The sequence below is a fragment of the Myotis myotis genome, unplaced genomic scaffold, assembly GCF_014108235.1.
Source record: "Myotis myotis isolate mMyoMyo1 unplaced genomic scaffold, mMyoMyo1.p scaffold_m19_p_17, whole genome shotgun sequence".
NCBI lineage: Eukaryota > Metazoa > Chordata > Mammalia > Chiroptera > Vespertilionidae > Myotis > Myotis myotis.
The window spans coordinates 41,027,468-41,044,888 of NW_023416321.1; the positions used below are offsets into that span (position 1 = coordinate 41,027,468).

Below are 17,421 nucleotides of genomic sequence, written 5' to 3' on the forward strand. Positions count from 1 at the left end.
AGCCTCCAGCCTCAGGTGGGCTCCAACCGAGACAGGGCCCTCTTTGGGGACACAGCCTCCGTTCGCTGCCGTCTTAGGGATCCGTGGCAGGTCCCTGGCGTGTTCTAGGCTCACCACTGCTTCTCCGCTCCTGAGCCCTCTCCTGTCGCCTGCAACCCGACCAGGAAGCCTCCTCTGCAGACACGGGGACGTGGTTCTCTCCGGGTCCCAGCACCCAGGTGAGCACGTTGCAGGCTCCATCTTCCAGGGAAGGGCACCACTGGCTCCCCCCAGCACACCTCCTCCCCAGGTCCTCAGGTCCTCCCACCTCTCTGACCGCCCGGCTTCACCAACGATTCCTTGTCCTTGTTTTGCCCATAGCCTCCTTCTTAGCACGATGGGCTACTACACCCTGGAACAGCTGGCAGGCATGTGTATGTATGTGTGCGTGCGTGCGTGTGTGTGTGTGCGTGCGTGTGTGTGTATGTGCGCGCGTGCACACTGCAAGCAGCCAGCCAAACCTGCCAGCCACAGTGAGCTGGGCCCCTGCACCTGGCCGCTTGAGTCTTGACGGGGAAGCAGATGGTCAGGAAGAGGCCAAGACAGCCGTCTGGGAGACGACACCGTGGCTTCGAGGAGAATTCTCTCTCTCGCCAGCAGGAGCCACAGGCTGCCTCTGCTCACAGCGCGTGGCTATCGCCCCCTGCGACTCTGGCTGACACGCGGAGGCCGTGTGCAACGTCTCCAGCTGTGCTCCCTCGCCTGTGCTTGTCCCTTTCTCCTGCCCGCACCTGGCGGCTGGCTCATCTGTGACAGCCCCTGCCCCTGCCCCTGCCTCTACCTCTGCCTGAGCGCCTGTCCTCACCTTCCTCTCCTTGTCCTGAACACGTGCCTCCCTCCCATCTATTCGCTCGCCAGTGGTGCTGCCAGCAGGTGCGTGCCACCCTGGGCCTCCTCCTCTGGGCCTGTCCCAGCTAGCCCTCCGGTCCTCTCTCTCTCACGTGGTCTAAGCCAGTCTCCTTCCAGCCTCGGTGGGTGTGTCTGTCCGTCCTTCCCTTGGATACCCAGCACTGACAGGCTTTCTGATCATGGCTCCCTGATCATCGGCCTCAGTCTGTCGGTCCATCCACCTACCCGCGTAGGCTGGCTTGCTTCTAACCACTGTTACTCTGTTACTGTTCTACCTGCCATTGTTTCCAGGACGGAGAGGGGACACTTACAATACAGCCTAAAGAACGCACACCGTCTCCTGAAGAGGCCAGCGAACCCGCCATGTCAGCCCGCTCTCGTGCGGAGCCCCGCGGGCGCCGGCCCTCACTCACCGAAGTTCCTGCTGGGCGGCGGTGGTATCCAGCGTGTCCTCCAGCTCGGTTTTCAGAGCCTCCAGCTCCTCACTCAGGTCCCTTTTCTGCTTCTCTGCCTTGTTCCGTGAAGCCTTCTCAGATTCAAAGTCCTCCTGAAGCTCGGCAATTTGGGCTTGCAGCTCTCGCACCACCTTCAGGGCGTTGTTCTTGTGGAGCGTCTCATCGTCGCCCCTGTGAGAACAGCCAGGCCCGGGCCGCGCTCAGCCGGGGTGCGGAAGGGCTGCTCCCCAGCGGAACCGCCCCTGCACCTCTCCACAGGGAGACCCGGTTACCCAGCTCTGCCGTGGCACGAGCCTGGCGCGGCACAGGGCCTGCCCAGCAGGCACGGAGGCACACGGGCAATGACCTGCAGGCCCGAAAGCTGGTTGGCAAAGCTAGATTCACAATCGAGCTCAGCCCCCTTTGCAAAGGGCTAACTATCTCCATTAAGAGAGAAGACAATCACTTTAATGATTAGAACCTAAAAAAATTCCCTATAAAATAAAATGTTATCATTAGAACACTGCTCAGGGTAGCAGTCTAGCCTACCAAACTGGTGCCATGCTACAGTGAACCGGCAAATTCAAAGAAGTTCTTAGAACACACAGCAGAGGAGACCGCCGCCGCCAGGCCTCCCACCTACGCTCTCTCTCCGCCTCTTCTTGCTGCTGTGCGGCTGGATGGAGGCAGACACCGCCTGGGCACAGCTGGGATGTCTGTGATGAGCGAGGGGAAGCTGACAGCCATGACAGTGAGTGGTGAGAACTTTAATTTTAGAATCTAGCTCTCACCTCTGTAAATGAAAAGGCAGAAATTTGGCCAAAGGAAGAGTAACAGTGGTAGAGGACAGAAAAATGTCTGTTATAGATTTTGATTATAATAAATTATAAACTCTAAGTCCTATGACCATGTAGTCAAATAGTTATTCTTTATAAAGAAATGAAAGTATTAGATATAAATATATTCACTACATATGGTTTCTAATGGTCTAGAACTGAATAGCAAATCACGCTTCAAGTGTATGGGGTGGGTATCCTTTCTGAAGTGACTTCTCTAAACTTCTCGAACATACTGACGTGGACAGAAACCAAACGTTTGCTGTGACACAGTCATTTTTTCTGCTGTGAATTTCCAAGGATTTCCTGAGGAGACTAGTGAGTTTCAGTGCGAATTCTGAGAACGGCTTATGTTTTCTTGCTGCCCTGACAAATGACGTGCTCCTGGGTTTTTAGGTTCGGATGCCACACCCAGCAACTCAGAAATGACGTGTTCCCTCCCAGGTTTGGGTCTGCACCCAGACATGGACAGAAAGCCCACACAACACACTCCCACGGGCTCTGGGGGGCGGACCTGGCCAGCGCGCCCTGCAGCTCCTCCTCCTTCTTGGCCAGCTGCACCTTGAGCTCGTCGATCTGGGCCTGCAGCTCAGCGATCTGGTCCTGCAGGTCAGTCGTCTCGCCGTCCAGTTTCCTCTTGGCCTTTTCCAGCTCCTGACGGGTTTTCTCTTCCTTCTTTAAGCGTTCTTTAAGGCAAGACACAGACCTTCAACACACTGAGGCACACGCCATATGAAAAACTTCAAATGAAAACTGATTAAAGTCGAAAAGAAGCTATTTTATTTAAAAGCATGTCCTTGTCTTGATAACACTGACAACACTGTACCAATGAGTCATTCAAAACCCAACTGAAGGCAGATCACTGGTGGGAGGAGGATATTTTAAGGAAGAAGCTGGGTGGGTTCCAAGGACGTCCTTTCATGGGAAGTGGGCACGCTATTAGAGCGAAGCGATCAGAAAGCTTCTCATGGTGCGCCCACCGCTGTGCCCGGGTTTGCAGGGGGGGCCTGGCTGAGGCTGGCAGTGTGGGCAACGGCCTGTCCCCCCCTCCCTTTCATGGGGAATCCCTGGTTGAACCAAGACAGCCGTTCCCACGCGTGAGGGAGAGAGGGCAGAGGGCTCTGCAGCTTTCTGCCCTCCCCGCTTGGACTTGGCAATGGTTCCTTAATCAACAGCAGCGATCTGTCCACTCGGATGCCTCCTCACAACAACGGAACCTGTAAGCCTTTGTGCTCTACAGCGGGAACCAAATGCTAGGAGATGAGACCGAGCATCGCTGGCCCATCACACAGGGAGCAGCACCTCTGCTGTGGGTGCCCTTCCCCAGGAGGGGACCACACACTGGGAAAACGGCCTCTGAAAATAATTTCCTACGGCAGCCCTTTTGTCTATACCAGGGGTGGGGAACGTCTGGCCCGCGGGCGATGAAAGGCCCACCATTTGCTCTGGCCCTGCCGAGGCAGTAGGGGTGAGTGAGTTAAGTGAATGACCGAATATAGCAGGGTAATGTTTAAGTTGATAATTTTGTATGGCTCGTGAATGATGCTATAAATATCCACATGGCCCTTGGCAGGAAAATGGTTCCCCAACCTCTGATCTATACTTAAAAAAAAAAAAAAAAAAAAAAAAGACCGCAAAGCCCTAAGCACTAAAAACAAACAAACAAACAAACTCCTTTCTCCCCCTTATGGAAGCAATGCACTGGAAAGAGTGACCACGCCCTGCAGGACCCACAGCCCTCACGATGCTGGGCGCTAAGCGTCGGCTCTTCCCCTCGTGGGGAGACTGCTCACAGCTGCTTGCTGCAGGGAAGGTTTCCTATGCTCTTCCCAACATCCACCCTTTTCTCTCTCTCTCTCTCTCTCTCTCTCTCACTCTCTCTCTCTAAGAAAGCCATGACTGATTTTGCAAAAACCCCCAGGATTCCTGACTATCTTTTGCCACTGGCGTGGGCACTGTCACCCTCAGCCGCTCTGTCCCTGCAGGAAGCGGAGTCCAGGCGCACTTTCTGGATCAGACCCACAAAGTCCAAGGGCCTGAACAGCTCAAACATGACTTCGATCCCAAGTATGGCCACAAAGGGCACCGTGTTTCACCCCGGGACCTAATATTAAAAAGTGAATTAAAAAGAATAATTTACTGCTATTCTATCACAAATTGTGGTGACTAGATCTGGTTTTTTTGTTTGTTTGTTTTTTTTAAAAATATATTTTATTGATTTTCCACAGAGAGGAAGGGAAAGAGATAGAGAGTTAGAAACATCGATGAGAGAGAAACATCGATCAGCTGCCTCCTGCACATCCCCTACTGGGGATATGCCCGCAACCCAGGTACATGCCCTTGACCGGAATCGAACCTGGGACCTTTCAGTCCGCAGGCCGACGCTCTATCCACTGAGCCAAACCGGTTTCGGCTAGATCTGTTTTAATAAACACAAACCAAAGACTCATTAGTAATCACCATGCGTCCTCTGTTATCATGTTCTGATTAAAGTAAAATCTAAACATTCCTATGTCCCGGTCCTACATTTTTCTAGCTCCAAACACTAACCTTCTAAATCCGAGATCATCACTTCTTGCTTATTCCTGATTTTGGCCAAGTTTTTTGCCTTTTCTTCCTCTTCAGCCAGCTGAGAGGAGCATTCCCCAATGCGATCCTCCATGAGTTTCTTTTCCTGAACAGAAAACAAAGGCATTCAAAGTAACAACTCGGGTTTGTATAACTTAGAACACAACCGGCCATGCCTCCCAACAGGTCACATCCTCCAAAGAGGCGGAAGGCTCATCATCTTGGTGCTGACCCCTCAGGGCTGCCCAGCCGCCGGCCTTCAGATTCCCACAACCAGAGCTGACGAATGAATGCTGGGCCCCGTGGGACAAGTCATCGATGACGGATCGACTTGCACCAAGGGCGCAAGTGAGAAGTCTAAAGGACTATAAGGATGCTGAGTGGATTTAAAACATTACATTGTGACTGTGTCTTTAGAAACCTATACAGGTAGAGACTTAGGGAGAAGATGAATCTGAAATCTTTGTAGAATTTTTTGGTTAAAGCCCCTTTCATGACCACAGAAATATTCCCGTATTCTATAGCAGCTTGGGAGGGAAACATCCGCACTTTGATAAATTTGGAGTTTTGGTCCTCAAGAAGCAGAATCTCCTCCTCCATCTTCTTGATTTTCGCCTCGGCCGTCACCTTCTCCAGCTGCAGCTTCTGCCGGGCCCCTTCTTCCTCGTCCAGCTGCTCCTCCAGGTCCTGTGAACACACGGTCAGCTCGCACCTTCCCACCAAACCCGGCCATGAATACCCAAGGAACACATCGTGAAATGCCGATTCGTGAAAAAACAAAACAAAAACCCACAAACAAACAAACAAACACCAATTTGTGATGCTCAGATGGCAAGGCCATATATGTATACATATATCTACTTGTTAATCCTCAACCAAGGATATTTTTCCATTGATTTTTAGAGAGTGGAAGGGTGGGGTAGAGACAGAGAGAAGCATCTATGAGAGAGAGACATCGATTGGTTGCGTCCCGCGCGCACCCCGATTGGGGCTGGGGAATGAGCCTGCAACAGAGGTACATGACCTTGACTGGAATTGAACCTGCGACCCTTCAGTCCATGGACTGATGCTCTAACCACTGAGAAAACCAGCTAGGGCTGGCAAGGATATTTTTAAAAACATGAAATGCAGTTATGTGAAATAGACATTCATATGAACCACAGGTTAACGTACAAACTGGGTCAATCCTTCTGGAAGCCAGCATGAGAAAGTGCAGCAAGCTTTGAAAACAAGCATTTCTGCTAAGCCAGCAATGTCAGGAAATAGTAACAGATGTGATTCATATAAAAAAGTGAAATTTTTTTAAAAATTGATTTTTAGAGAGAGAGGAAGGGAGAGATACAGGGGGACATAAACATTGACCGAAAAACATTGATTGGTTGCCTCCCATATGCACCCAGACCAGGAATTGAACTCGCCACTTTTGGTGTATGGGGTGATGCTCCAACCAACTGAGTCACACCAGCCAGAGTTAAATATGTGTAATATTGAGGAACGATGAACACACTACATGAAAGTCTTGGTAATTAAAAGTTGGCATTTTATTTATAAAATGGGATAACATATAGTAATTAAAATTCATATTTCTGAATTAGTGACACAGGGAAATATGAATAATATAGAACTACATCAAACACATACTTATCTGTTTCTACTCTATATGTTTGGCCACAAGCTGAGAGAACAGAACATAACAATTGAAAGAGGAGAGGGCCTGGCAGTGGGCTGTCTCCGTTCAAGCATGCCTTTCACCACAGAAGCACGTCACCAAACTGGGTGGGCTTCTGGTGTTTACACATACTTTTATCATCACAGGCTCCTCTTTATTTCATATGCTGACATTACTGTACACAATAACATATACCTGATTGCACAAGGTTGTACATACAAAGCAATGTACGATCAATTTAAGAAAGTGTCAAGGATAACTTTGGCTAAATAATTTACTCATGGTTGATTCTGAAATGAAACCCTTGCAAAAGACTAACTTCTTATTGTGTAAACCTCAGACACAGATATGAAGGACACAGGGCAGCACAATGAGCCCCACACAGATGCAGCAGCCCCGCCTTAACAAGCATCAGCTCATGGCCAACCTCACTTCCTCTCTGCCTCCACTTTCTCCCTGAGCATTATTTTGAAGCAAATCCAAAACACATTTCATTTGGGAAACCAGGTGGCAGGTATCACTAAAAGGCCACTTACATATATTAGTTTATTTGAATCAAAATCCAAATAAGGTTTGCACACTGGGACAAACCTCAGAAAAGAAAGAAAAAAGTAAGGGGCAACAAGGTTGGATCTTCCCACGGCCCAGGCAATTAATAGCATGAGCCTCTGGTATTTCATGAGGAAAAACAGGGATACTTAATAACAATATTACCGTAAATGTTTTTAGAATGTGTTTGAATGAGTTTACATGTCGCAAAGGGAGAGAATAAGGTAACAGTGCAAAACCCTAGAAATATCAGAGTCTGGTAAAGGTTTTTCAGCCTTGAAAAACCAAACCAAAATAAAAACACCCTATTTCTACAAGGACATATTTGTTTTCTAAATAGAGAAATGCAAGTATTTTATTGGAAGTTGTTAAAATGTAGAGTTTATATTAAAAAGTAGGTTGGGGGATTAGAGGTGAATTCGGGGTCCTTCCCCCATGAGTAAAACATATTACTGAAATGAACAGAGAACAGAAAATCAAAACTGCTGATAATGCCCCCAGGGAAACACTGCTGTTGGTGTTATTTGGATCTGCAAATTCCCATATAAAATCCTACATATAAATTTATGTTATGTAAATACCTTAAACTCGATCCATTGGGTACACTATTTTGCAACTATCTCTATCCAGATATTATAAGTGCCCATGAAAATAAACATCTTAACATTTAGAACAGTATAGCATTGCCCTGGTTTAATAACCCCCCAATGTTAGGTAGCTAGATGGCTTCCATTGATTGATTCTTTGAATAAAGTCTAGGATTAGACTTGATAATGATAGGTTTTTCACTTTTTACAGCTTTTGTGATATTCTGTTAACTTATTATGGGTTATCTGAAAGCTGTGTACTTTGAAGAATGGAAAGTGTCCCAATGATTTACTATATGGGGTATCTGCCAAGGAAATAATATATCCTTTGTGGCTTTGACAAACATCTGAATTATCTGTGTTTTGTAATAAGTTATGGGGTAAGAAAGTATTAAGGGAAAGACATGGAGGAAAGGGAGCTTAGTGTGAAGTGAAGGTGGCAGATACAGATGCCCTGACACTTGGAGCATGTTGGCTAGGCGAGGGAGGGAGGCAGGAGAAAGAGGGGTGTGTGTCTGAGGTCACACGCAGAGCAACTACTGTCTGTATCATCTGTCTGAGAATTCACCCACAGCGATAGCTGTGCTTCCTGTACAGTTTGTATCCATAAGAAAGTAGCCACCAGCAAGGACTGAGTATTTTATTCTGGTTCCTGGCCACCTCCTACGTCAGTGCTAAGCATTTCTTATGAGCCAAACCACCTCATAGATGCCTATCTAATGAATGGAGTGAGTGCACAATTATTAATGACAACACAAAGGACAAATTATGTTCCCCACAAAAGGCTACAGACCTTGGGAGTTCTATTTTGAGTCACTTTACATACTGTAAGATGCCACATCAGAACATGAAAAAGATTGTTCTTCAAAACAATAAATCTGTGTTTGAAGAAAATCTACTACTTGTGTGCTCCGAATGATGGTCATCTTTTAAGAGTAGGTACTTATAATCTAGAATCCTCTTGCCCTAAATACACATTAAGAGTCCTAGCCTGTTTGGCTCAGTGGATAGAGCATTGGCCCGTGGACTGAAGGGTACTGGGTTTGATTCTGGTCAAGGACACATACTCTGGTCAGGGCACATGCGGGAGGCAACCAATCGATGCGTCTCTCTCACATCAGTGTTTCTCTCCGTCTCTCCCCCTTCCTTCCACTCTCTCTAAAAATCAATGGAAAAAATATCTTTAGGTGAGGATCAACAACAATAAAAAAATACACATTAAGAATCTAAACCCATAGCTTCTATTCATTCAATAGGTTCACTTGGAAAACCCAAAATAGAATTCTAAATAAAAGTGATCACAGATACCTGAATATGCGCTTGCATTTTTTTCTTTTCATTTTGGAGGATTTGGTTTCTTTCTTCTTCTTCTTCCACCCTCGACTCCAAGTCATGCAGAATCTCCTCCAGCTCCTGCTTCTTAGCAGCGAGTCTGGCTCTCATCTCTTCTGCCTCAGCAAAGAGCTCAGTCTCCGCCTGCAGTTGCTCTGCAAGGATGTTCTTCTCTTCTAGGAGCTGCAATCACAACACAGCGCCAGGACTAGGACTTGCCCTCAGCACACACACAAGATACAGTCACCAAGATCTCAGTGGTCAATGCACCAAAGAAGTGGAAAGTTACAAATATATTACCGCCACTGGCAAAACTTCCAAGTATGTTTCTGGCTGTAGCAAAATAAGCCAGATGAAAACACTTTAGTTGTTTCTGCTGTCTCAAGTTGTAGCATGTTAAACTCATGCTATTTTAAGAACTCCCATTCTTCTATTAAGATAATTTACGAAGGGAGAGAAAAACAGGAGAGGGAAAACACTCAAATGTAATAAAGTTCATGGTGACTGCGAAAGCTGTGTGGTATCCAGTGACTTTTTGGCCTTTATTGTTAACCTTTTTGGCCTTGAACACTCCAGTTCTATCCCTGTCATCTATAAACAGCTCTGAGCCTCTATTTGTCATGAAGAACCACTGCCTGGGAAGGGACATGGACTGGAGACCACTGTCGCTGCAGAGAGACAGGTGGTGGCCTTGCACCATCTCATCCTTTTACCTTTTTCTATTTCCCCCAGGAGCAGTCACAGGATGGTAGTAACACTGTGAGTCTCACTGAAAACGGGTGCAAATACATGTCTGATAAGCAGACATGCTCATCTGCGTGTCCAAATACAACAAAGACAAAATGCAAGAGGTAAGGCTGACTTTGGTTCATATAAAGACAAATGCATGGCATAACGGATGTGTTGTCTCTGTTCTCGAATGCCTATGCTTTGGAAAGGAGTGACAGATACGCATCAACTAAGATGGTATGCGGGTACAGCGACCACAATGAAACGTGTGCGAGTTCCTGCCAGTGGGGGCGCTCACGTCAGCTGGGACGTGTGCCCCTGTAAGAAGCCAGCGCACACACCTGCTGGTGCTTCCTCTCCATCTCCTCCAGCTCCCCTTCCACCTTGGTCTGCTTCTCCTTCACCTTCAGCAGCTCTTCATCTTTGGCCTGAAGTTCTTCCTCTTGGCGAGTGACCTGCAGGAGCGGCTTCACCTGTGACAAAATTAAGCAGTTTATCATCACGTCTCCTGCCGGAGGGTGGTCCCGGGGCGATTGCTGCTCCGTGGAGAGCCCGCAGCCCACCTTCGTGAAGACGCGCCACCACTGCCAGTGCCGCAGCTTCAGGTACGCGGCGCAGTTCCGCTGCAGGACCTTCAGGGCGCTGAGCTGCTGCTGCTTCTTGGCAAAGGCCCTGAAGGACAGCAGGAAAAACTCGTCACATACAGAAAAGTGTGTCGTAACGGCGGTTGTCATGAGACCACTTCCTAAAGGCAACCATTCTTACTTGGCTAAGACACAGAGTAGGTCCATGTATCAATCAAGCCCTCAGTGACACCACGGGAACCGGCTGCTGCTGGAGCCCAGGTCAGTTCATGAGCCGCCCAGCCAGCCTCAGGCACCCATCACGGACGCCTTCCCCTTTCTTCAGAGATGCTGCCTGACAGCGCGCTGCCATTTACCACGTCCCACACCGCGGGTCTGAGGCAATGCCGACAGTGTGACAGGGTCCCTCCCGTTCCCTGGCTGGCGGTTGTAGTCCTGCTCTATTAACTATGTCCTTCTTTTGATCTGTCACATTAGAGACACCTCCCACCCCCTTTATGATTGCCCACTTACTTTCTTGCTAGGTAACCTCTGCAAACGGCCTGGAAGAAGATAATGATATCGGTAATTTTTAAATCCCGTTCTTCCTCTAAATGTGCCAAAACTCCAGCTCGGAAAAATATCTTGCTCTGTCCAATTCTGTACAAGTTTGGGTCTAATTCTAAAGCCCGGATCTAAAAGCGAAAGAGTTCATTTATTTTTTGCTGTAGGAAAAGATTATATAAATAGTCCACAAAGCAGGAAAATCAAGAAAAACTTACCATTCGTTCACAAGCCTGTTTGCCATCCATAAAGCCTTTAGGAATAGCATTTGGAGTGAGGATCTCATATCTGTAAGAAAAGCAGCCAAAAGGTTTTGGTAAAAATTTGTGAATGTTTACCTACTGTGAGTTCTGCTTTCTCTATGAGGCAATATGATGGGTAATCATGTCAAATTAGGTGTAAAGAAGTAACCAAGTGATAATCAGATTTTCTATTTCTCAAAATAAACAAATGAACATAAGGCCAATTCTCCCATGTCAAAGACGAGGTATAAAAATTGTGGCAGAGAAGAATAAAAGCATGGTGTTTTAAAAACCTTTTGCTTTTTATTTCCCCCACAATGTTCACATGCCCAAGATGCAGGAGAACTGGCTCTCTGTGCCCGATTTGTGGACATCTATTGGATCATAGAAAAGGCCATGACAACAATGCCCAGAGGCCTCCACTGAGAAGAGAAAGCAGCAGGTGACATTCAAAATGGCAATGGTTTGGGTGTACATATATTCACTAAGCTGCACGCTGAAGACTGCACTTTATAGTAACTACTAGACCAGTGGTTCTCAACCTTCCTAATGCCGCGACCCTTTAATACAGTTCCTCATGTTGTGGTGACCCCCAATTTCATTGTTACAAATTGAACATAATTAAAGCATAGTGATGAATCACAAAAACAATATGTAATTATATATGTGTTTTCCGATGGTTTTAGGCGACCCCTGTGAAAGGGTTGTTTGATCCCCAAAGGGGTCGCGACCCACAGGTTGAGAACCACTGTAAGACCGCCAGCCTGCTCATCCAGGCCCTGCTGCGCCTGCTTGATAGGCTCGATGCAATCTCTGGTAGTATAGTATAGCTGTTTGCAGGCTGGCCACAGCCCCTTCAGGGTAGGGGGTCCCCCTTGGGGTGCCTGGCCAGCCTGGGTGAGAGGCTGATGGCTGTTTGCAGGCTGGCCACAGCCCCTTCAGGGTGGGGGGTCCTGCTGGGGGTGCCTGGCCAGTCTGGGTGAGGGGCTGAGGGCCGTTTTCAGGCTGGCTAAGCCCTCCAGCGGGGACCCTCACCCCATGAGGGTGTGGCCATCCTGGGTGAGGGGCTGAATGCTTGTTTTCAGGCTGGTCATGGCCCCCAGCCACCCAAGCTCCCAGTGGAGGCTGGCTGGAAGCAGGTATCTGGGATTTATTTATCTTCTATAATTGAAACTTTGTTGCCTTGAGCAGAGCACACAGCCAGCTCAGGGCAGGTGGGAAGCTTGGCTTCCTCCATTGCCCGGGCAACCAAGCCTCCTGCTTGCTCCTGCTCCGTGGCTGCCAGCCACCATCTTGGTTGGGTTAATTTGCATATAGTTGCTCTGATTGGCTGGTGGGCATGGCTTGGGGGCATAGCAAAGGTACAGTCAATTAGCATCTTTGTCTTTTATTAGTGTAGACTAGTAGATGTATGGTGCCAGGTGGGTACTGGATATATCAGGGGACCACTTGGTAAGAGCATATGATTATCCAACCACTATGCTATACACCTAAAACTAATACAAAATAATACTGAATGTAAAGTGTAATTGGAAAAAAAGATTTGTGTGTTTTATGTAGTTACACCTCAATAAAAATAAAGTGGAGCAAATAGGTAGTTGGCTATATTAAAGATGAATCCTGGCTACACCATCAACTTTGTTCTCTGGATGTCAATTATGTTCCTTTTTCTCCTACCCATAAAAAGGGAGAGTCTACCCGACTGTTTATCATACAATGAGGCCACAATACAGGTTCCCCCAAACCCATAAGGGCTGGAATAATTGCTCAACGGGAATTCCTCTGGAACAGTGGGAGAAAGGGCCATCCTATGATGGCAGGCTTGTTTATATTATGGAACAACAAAGGCTGCCATAATTGAAAATCCAATTTCCAGGAGAAAAAAAGCAAACTAAATATTAAAGAAAATTATGCAATACATTAAAAAAACCAATTTCCCATCATAAGTTTTCATCCATTTCTACTGCATCCATTTCTGTTATTTTTACACAAACCTAGATGGTATAGCCCACTGCACACCTAGGCTGTACGGTATAGCCTGTTGTTCTAAGGCTATAAGCCTGTTCATGTTACTGTACAAAACATGAGTTAAATGAAGCACAGAGAAGATGATGTAATCAGACATGCGGGAAACATGAGATAGTGAGGCTGCTGCCAATAAAACATGGCACACTGTTTTACAACAACATTTTTAACAAATAAAAGGAGTACCCTCTAAAATAATGATAAACAGTGTAGTAAATACATAAATCTGTAGTTATTTATTACATTATCAAGTGTTATACACCAGTGGTAGCCAACCTTTTGGACCTCACGGACCACCAGTGGTCCCTGGACCACCGGTTGGCAACCACTGTTATATACTGTACATAATTGTATGTGCTGTACTTTTATATGAATGGCAACTCACCAGGTCTGTTTATACCAGAAGCACCACAAACACGAGGAATGCGTTGTGCTGTGACCTTACAATGGCTGTGAGGTCACCAGGTGACAGGAGTTTTTCAGCTCCATTATAATCTATGAGACCACCATCATATATGTGGCCTGTCTTTCTTCCTTTATCTATCTATCTATCTATCATCTATCTATCTATCTATCTATCTATCTATTGTTAATCCTCACCTGAGGATATTTTTCCATTGATGTTTTAGAGAGAGTGGAAGAGAAGGAGAAACATATTGATTGGATGCCTCTGGCACGTGACCCAACCAGGGCCTGGGCCGGGGAGGAGTCTACAACCACGGTAAGTGCCCTTGATCATAATCGAACCTGGGACCCTTTGCTCTGCAGGCCAATGCTGTATCCACTGAGCCAAACTGACTAGGGTGTGGCCTGTCTTTAACCAAAACATTGTTATGGGGGCATGACTGTATTTTAAAATATCAGCTTAAAAAAATAATTATGGCCCTAGCTGGTTTGGATCAGTGGATAGAGTGTTAGCCTGTGGACTGAAGGGTCCTGGGTTTGATTCCAGTCAAGGGCACATGCCCAGGTTGTGAGCTCCATCTCCAGTAGGGGGTGTGCAGGAGGCAGCTGATTGATGATTCTCATCATTGATGTTTCTCTCTCTCCCTCTCCCTTCCTTTCTGAAATCAATAAAAAATATATATTAAAAAATATAATTATGTTTAGCATTGGTAGGTGTTGCTCAATGATTAGAGCATCAGCCTGAGCACTGAAATGTCTCGGCTTTAATTCCAGGTCAAGGGCACATATGTGGGTTGCAGGTTTGATCCGCAGCCCTGGTGGGGGTGAGTATGGGAGGCAACCAATCGATGTGTCTCACTCACATTGATGTTTCCGTCCCTCCCTCCTTTCCTTCCTTCCACTCTCTCTAAAAATCAATGGAAAAATACTGTTAGGTGAGAATTAACAAAAACAAACAAAAAACACCAAAAAAAAAAAAAAAGTTCAAGCCCCAAATGGAACTGTTTAAATGAACAACTGTAAGCCTCAGCCGACCCTGCAGACAGCAGTTTCTGAAGCACCACAGCAGTCACGGCGCGACCTCCCCATGAAGCACGCCCTCAATAGCCTTGACCAAAAGCCAAGGTAATAAGGATTAGCCTTTCCCACATGTGAAGAAATCGGACTCTCCAGGGAACAGGAAAAGAATGCCTCCAACCTCGTGCTGTGAGGCAGGTGGAAAAGGTGAGCGCGGCCCATACCTCTGCCGGAACTCCTGGAACACGATCCGGTTGGGGAAGCCCTGGCGGCAGATGCGGATGCCTTCCAGCACACCGTTGCAGCGCAGCTGGTCCAGCACGAGGTGCGGGTCCAGTTTCCCAGCCTGACCAGAAAGGAGAGTGTTACCTGTGAACCGCTCTACCCCGACCTCGTTCAGTGTCCGATCCCAGCACGTGCTGGACACATACCCGCTTCTCGTGGTTTGGAATGATGCAGCGAACGAAGTTGGGGTTGGTGTTGCGGAGAGTCGCCATCAGCTTGGTGAGAGACTCTTTGTAGAGCTGGCCGACGGTTCGAAACATGCCCTTCTTGGTTTTATAGGCAGAGCCAAAAGCTGTCTCCGTCATACCAGTGACTTGATCCAGGCCCACAATACGATCCACTGGTGAACATAAAGAGGAAGAGGACGACGAGTCAAACCCACTCTCCAGCAGGGAAGACAAGACACAGTGAGTGCAGCAGCACAAGCTTGTGGACAGATGAGGAGAGATGCCATCTAGGGGGCAGTCAGCATACGGAGACACTGCACAAGCCGTGGGACCAACAGCCACACACTTCAAGGGCGGGTAGTGTAGCTCTGACAGCTTCAGACCACATACCAGCAGATGCCTTCCGCTGCGCTACTTTCAGGGACTCTGCCTGATAACATTTGCCCGTTACATACACAATTACTTGGTATATGAGAGACCATTGGCTGGCATTATTGATACACAAATGGATATTATGACAAGTCTCAAAACAGGAAAGGCTTATAAAGATATACATAAAAATATAAGACTGTACAAAGCAAATCCACTTAATGAATATGGCTCAGGAACTAGGGACCAGAGCCATCTCTCATCAGTCATTAGGATTTTAGTAAAAAAGTCATTCAAGTTGCAGGGAGAGATTGCATTAGTTCAGATTTGTGGGAATGAGTAAACTTTAGCTCTCTCCTCAAAGCGTGAATAAACTTTAATTAAAGGGCAAGAACACAAATTTGGGAGGAGCCTCGTAAAAAGAATCAGCGCCTAAGCTACGCTTAATGATGGTTACACTTCTCAGATCCTTCAGCTGAGGGCTCACATTGTCCACACAGACCTAACACCTCTAATGATGGGATTCTAAACCGAAGTCCAACACAGGGCACCACCCACACTTGGTGCACAATACACTCTCATTTGAAAAAACTGTTACATGAATGAAACACACTACTGAAATATTTTAATCAAAATATCGATTTAATTGCCCTGTTAATGCCCTTGTCAATCTTAACAGCCACCTGCATTTCTTTCATCCGTTCCCCAGAATAGAAGGTATGTGGGGACCTCAAGATCTCAATGAGCTTTGTGCAGAAGAGAAAACCATGATCCAGGAGGTAAGGCAACTTTTCAAGTCACACATGTCTTAAACAGAAGTGGGGAGAAGGGGGCTGAAGTCGGATCGATTCCCAGGCCCAGCCTGCACATACCATTCCTCCTAGCGAAGCCACCAGACTCAGGGGTTCAGGTCAAAGCTACTGTTTGTGCTCAGGACTCTGCCTACCATCCACCTCGGAGACCACCTTTCTTCCCTGGCCTTCAACCTGTCCCTCTTACTTGCTCTGGCAAAACCCCCACCAAACCCCACCCCTGCGTGTGCCACGAAGCAATGAGCTTCCTCTAACCTGCGCCTGCCCACTTCTCTGTCTCCTCAGAGCCAAGCTTCTTTCCAGAGTAGTTCATCCGTGGGCCACTCTGCATCCTCTCCACTCATTTCCCGCTGCCCAGCGCCCTGGCTGCTAGCCTGCCCTCCTTCCTCCACCTGACACTCAGGCAACCACCAGTCAAGTGTTAAGAGCAGGCTGTCCAACATCTATTTTACTTGACCCTGATATACTAGTATTTTCCTGTTGACCACAGAGCGGCACCCTAAAGCCTCTCGTCACTCCTGGCTCCTTTCATGAACCCCACCTTCTCCTTGACTTCTATCGACCTCTCTAGCTACTCCAGTCTCCCCGATGGCTTCTCTGCCTTTCCTGTACACCGGGGCACTCACAAGGGGTCCAAACTCAACATCCCTGAAAGCCTTCCTAGGATAAGGCCGGATGCAAGTCCAGGCACACACTGTCTGACCTGCTTTTCCCAAGCCATAGCCTCATCCCGGGTGATCTCATTTGTGACTTTAATGACCTATACCAGACTCCCAGCATCAGTCGCCAAACACCTATATTCTCCTCTCCACCCAGAAGTCACAGAGGCCCCTCTGCCTTCCACATTCTTGCTAAGCGCCTGTCATGTGTGCTTTTACTCAACGTTGCACCCTTGCCCCTAGCATGATGTCTGGCATAACAGGCTCGATGCACAGATGTTAGTGAATAAAAAAACATTTACAACTACAAAGTGAGGAATGCACTGACAAAAAGGACAAGACGCTGCGAGAGATGGGTGGTTAGAGATCTCTCTGGAGAAACTACACTTACTGCCAAGAGGGAAAGAACGAGCCAGAGGAGAGAATATTCTAGAGAGGGGAACAGCATGTGCTAAGGGCCAGGGGCAGGAAGAAGTGCGAGAGGCCAGTGCCAGTGAAGCAGCATGAGGGACCTTCCCTTGGCCACTGTGGGTAGATGGTGGGGAGGAGGCCCGGGAGACCAGACAGGGGGCCACTGTAGGGTCCAGGTTCTAAGAAAGATGACAGCAGCTTGAACTTGTGAGACTTAGAGGAGAGGGACAGAGGAGGAAAATTCAGGACCTATTTTGGTGGGAGACTTGACTTGCTTTAATGATTAACTTGACAGAAAATAAGGGAAAGG

At 47.4% G+C, this 17,421-nt stretch overlaps 1 protein-coding gene across 9 annotated transcripts in view; it reads right to left on the reverse strand.

Moving 5' to 3' along the window:
- The window catches only part of MYH10 (myosin heavy chain 10), a 146,819-nt gene that overhangs the window by 24,657 nt on the left and 104,741 nt on the right, over positions 1 to 17,421 (reverse strand). For all 9 annotated transcript variants that reach the window (XM_036341557.1, XM_036341553.1, XM_036341558.1 and 6 more), the window contains 11 exons: positions 14,840 to 15,033; positions 14,633 to 14,754; positions 10,938 to 11,007; positions 10,690 to 10,850; positions 10,156 to 10,264; positions 9,934 to 10,065; positions 8,840 to 9,046; positions 5,276 to 5,413; positions 4,709 to 4,832; positions 2,673 to 2,844; positions 1,302 to 1,514 (listed from right to left, as the gene is read on the reverse strand). In XM_036341557.1, the coding sequence (XP_036197450.1) occupies positions 1,302 to 1,514; positions 2,673 to 2,844; positions 4,709 to 4,832; positions 5,276 to 5,413; positions 8,840 to 9,046; positions 9,934 to 10,065; positions 10,156 to 10,264; positions 10,690 to 10,850; positions 10,938 to 11,007; positions 14,633 to 14,754; positions 14,840 to 15,033 (1,642 nt within the window). The remainder of the gene's footprint in view (positions 1 to 1,301; positions 1,515 to 2,672; positions 2,845 to 4,708; positions 4,833 to 5,275; positions 5,414 to 8,839; positions 9,047 to 9,933; positions 10,066 to 10,155; positions 10,265 to 10,689; positions 10,851 to 10,937; positions 11,008 to 14,632; positions 14,755 to 14,839; positions 15,034 to 17,421) is intronic.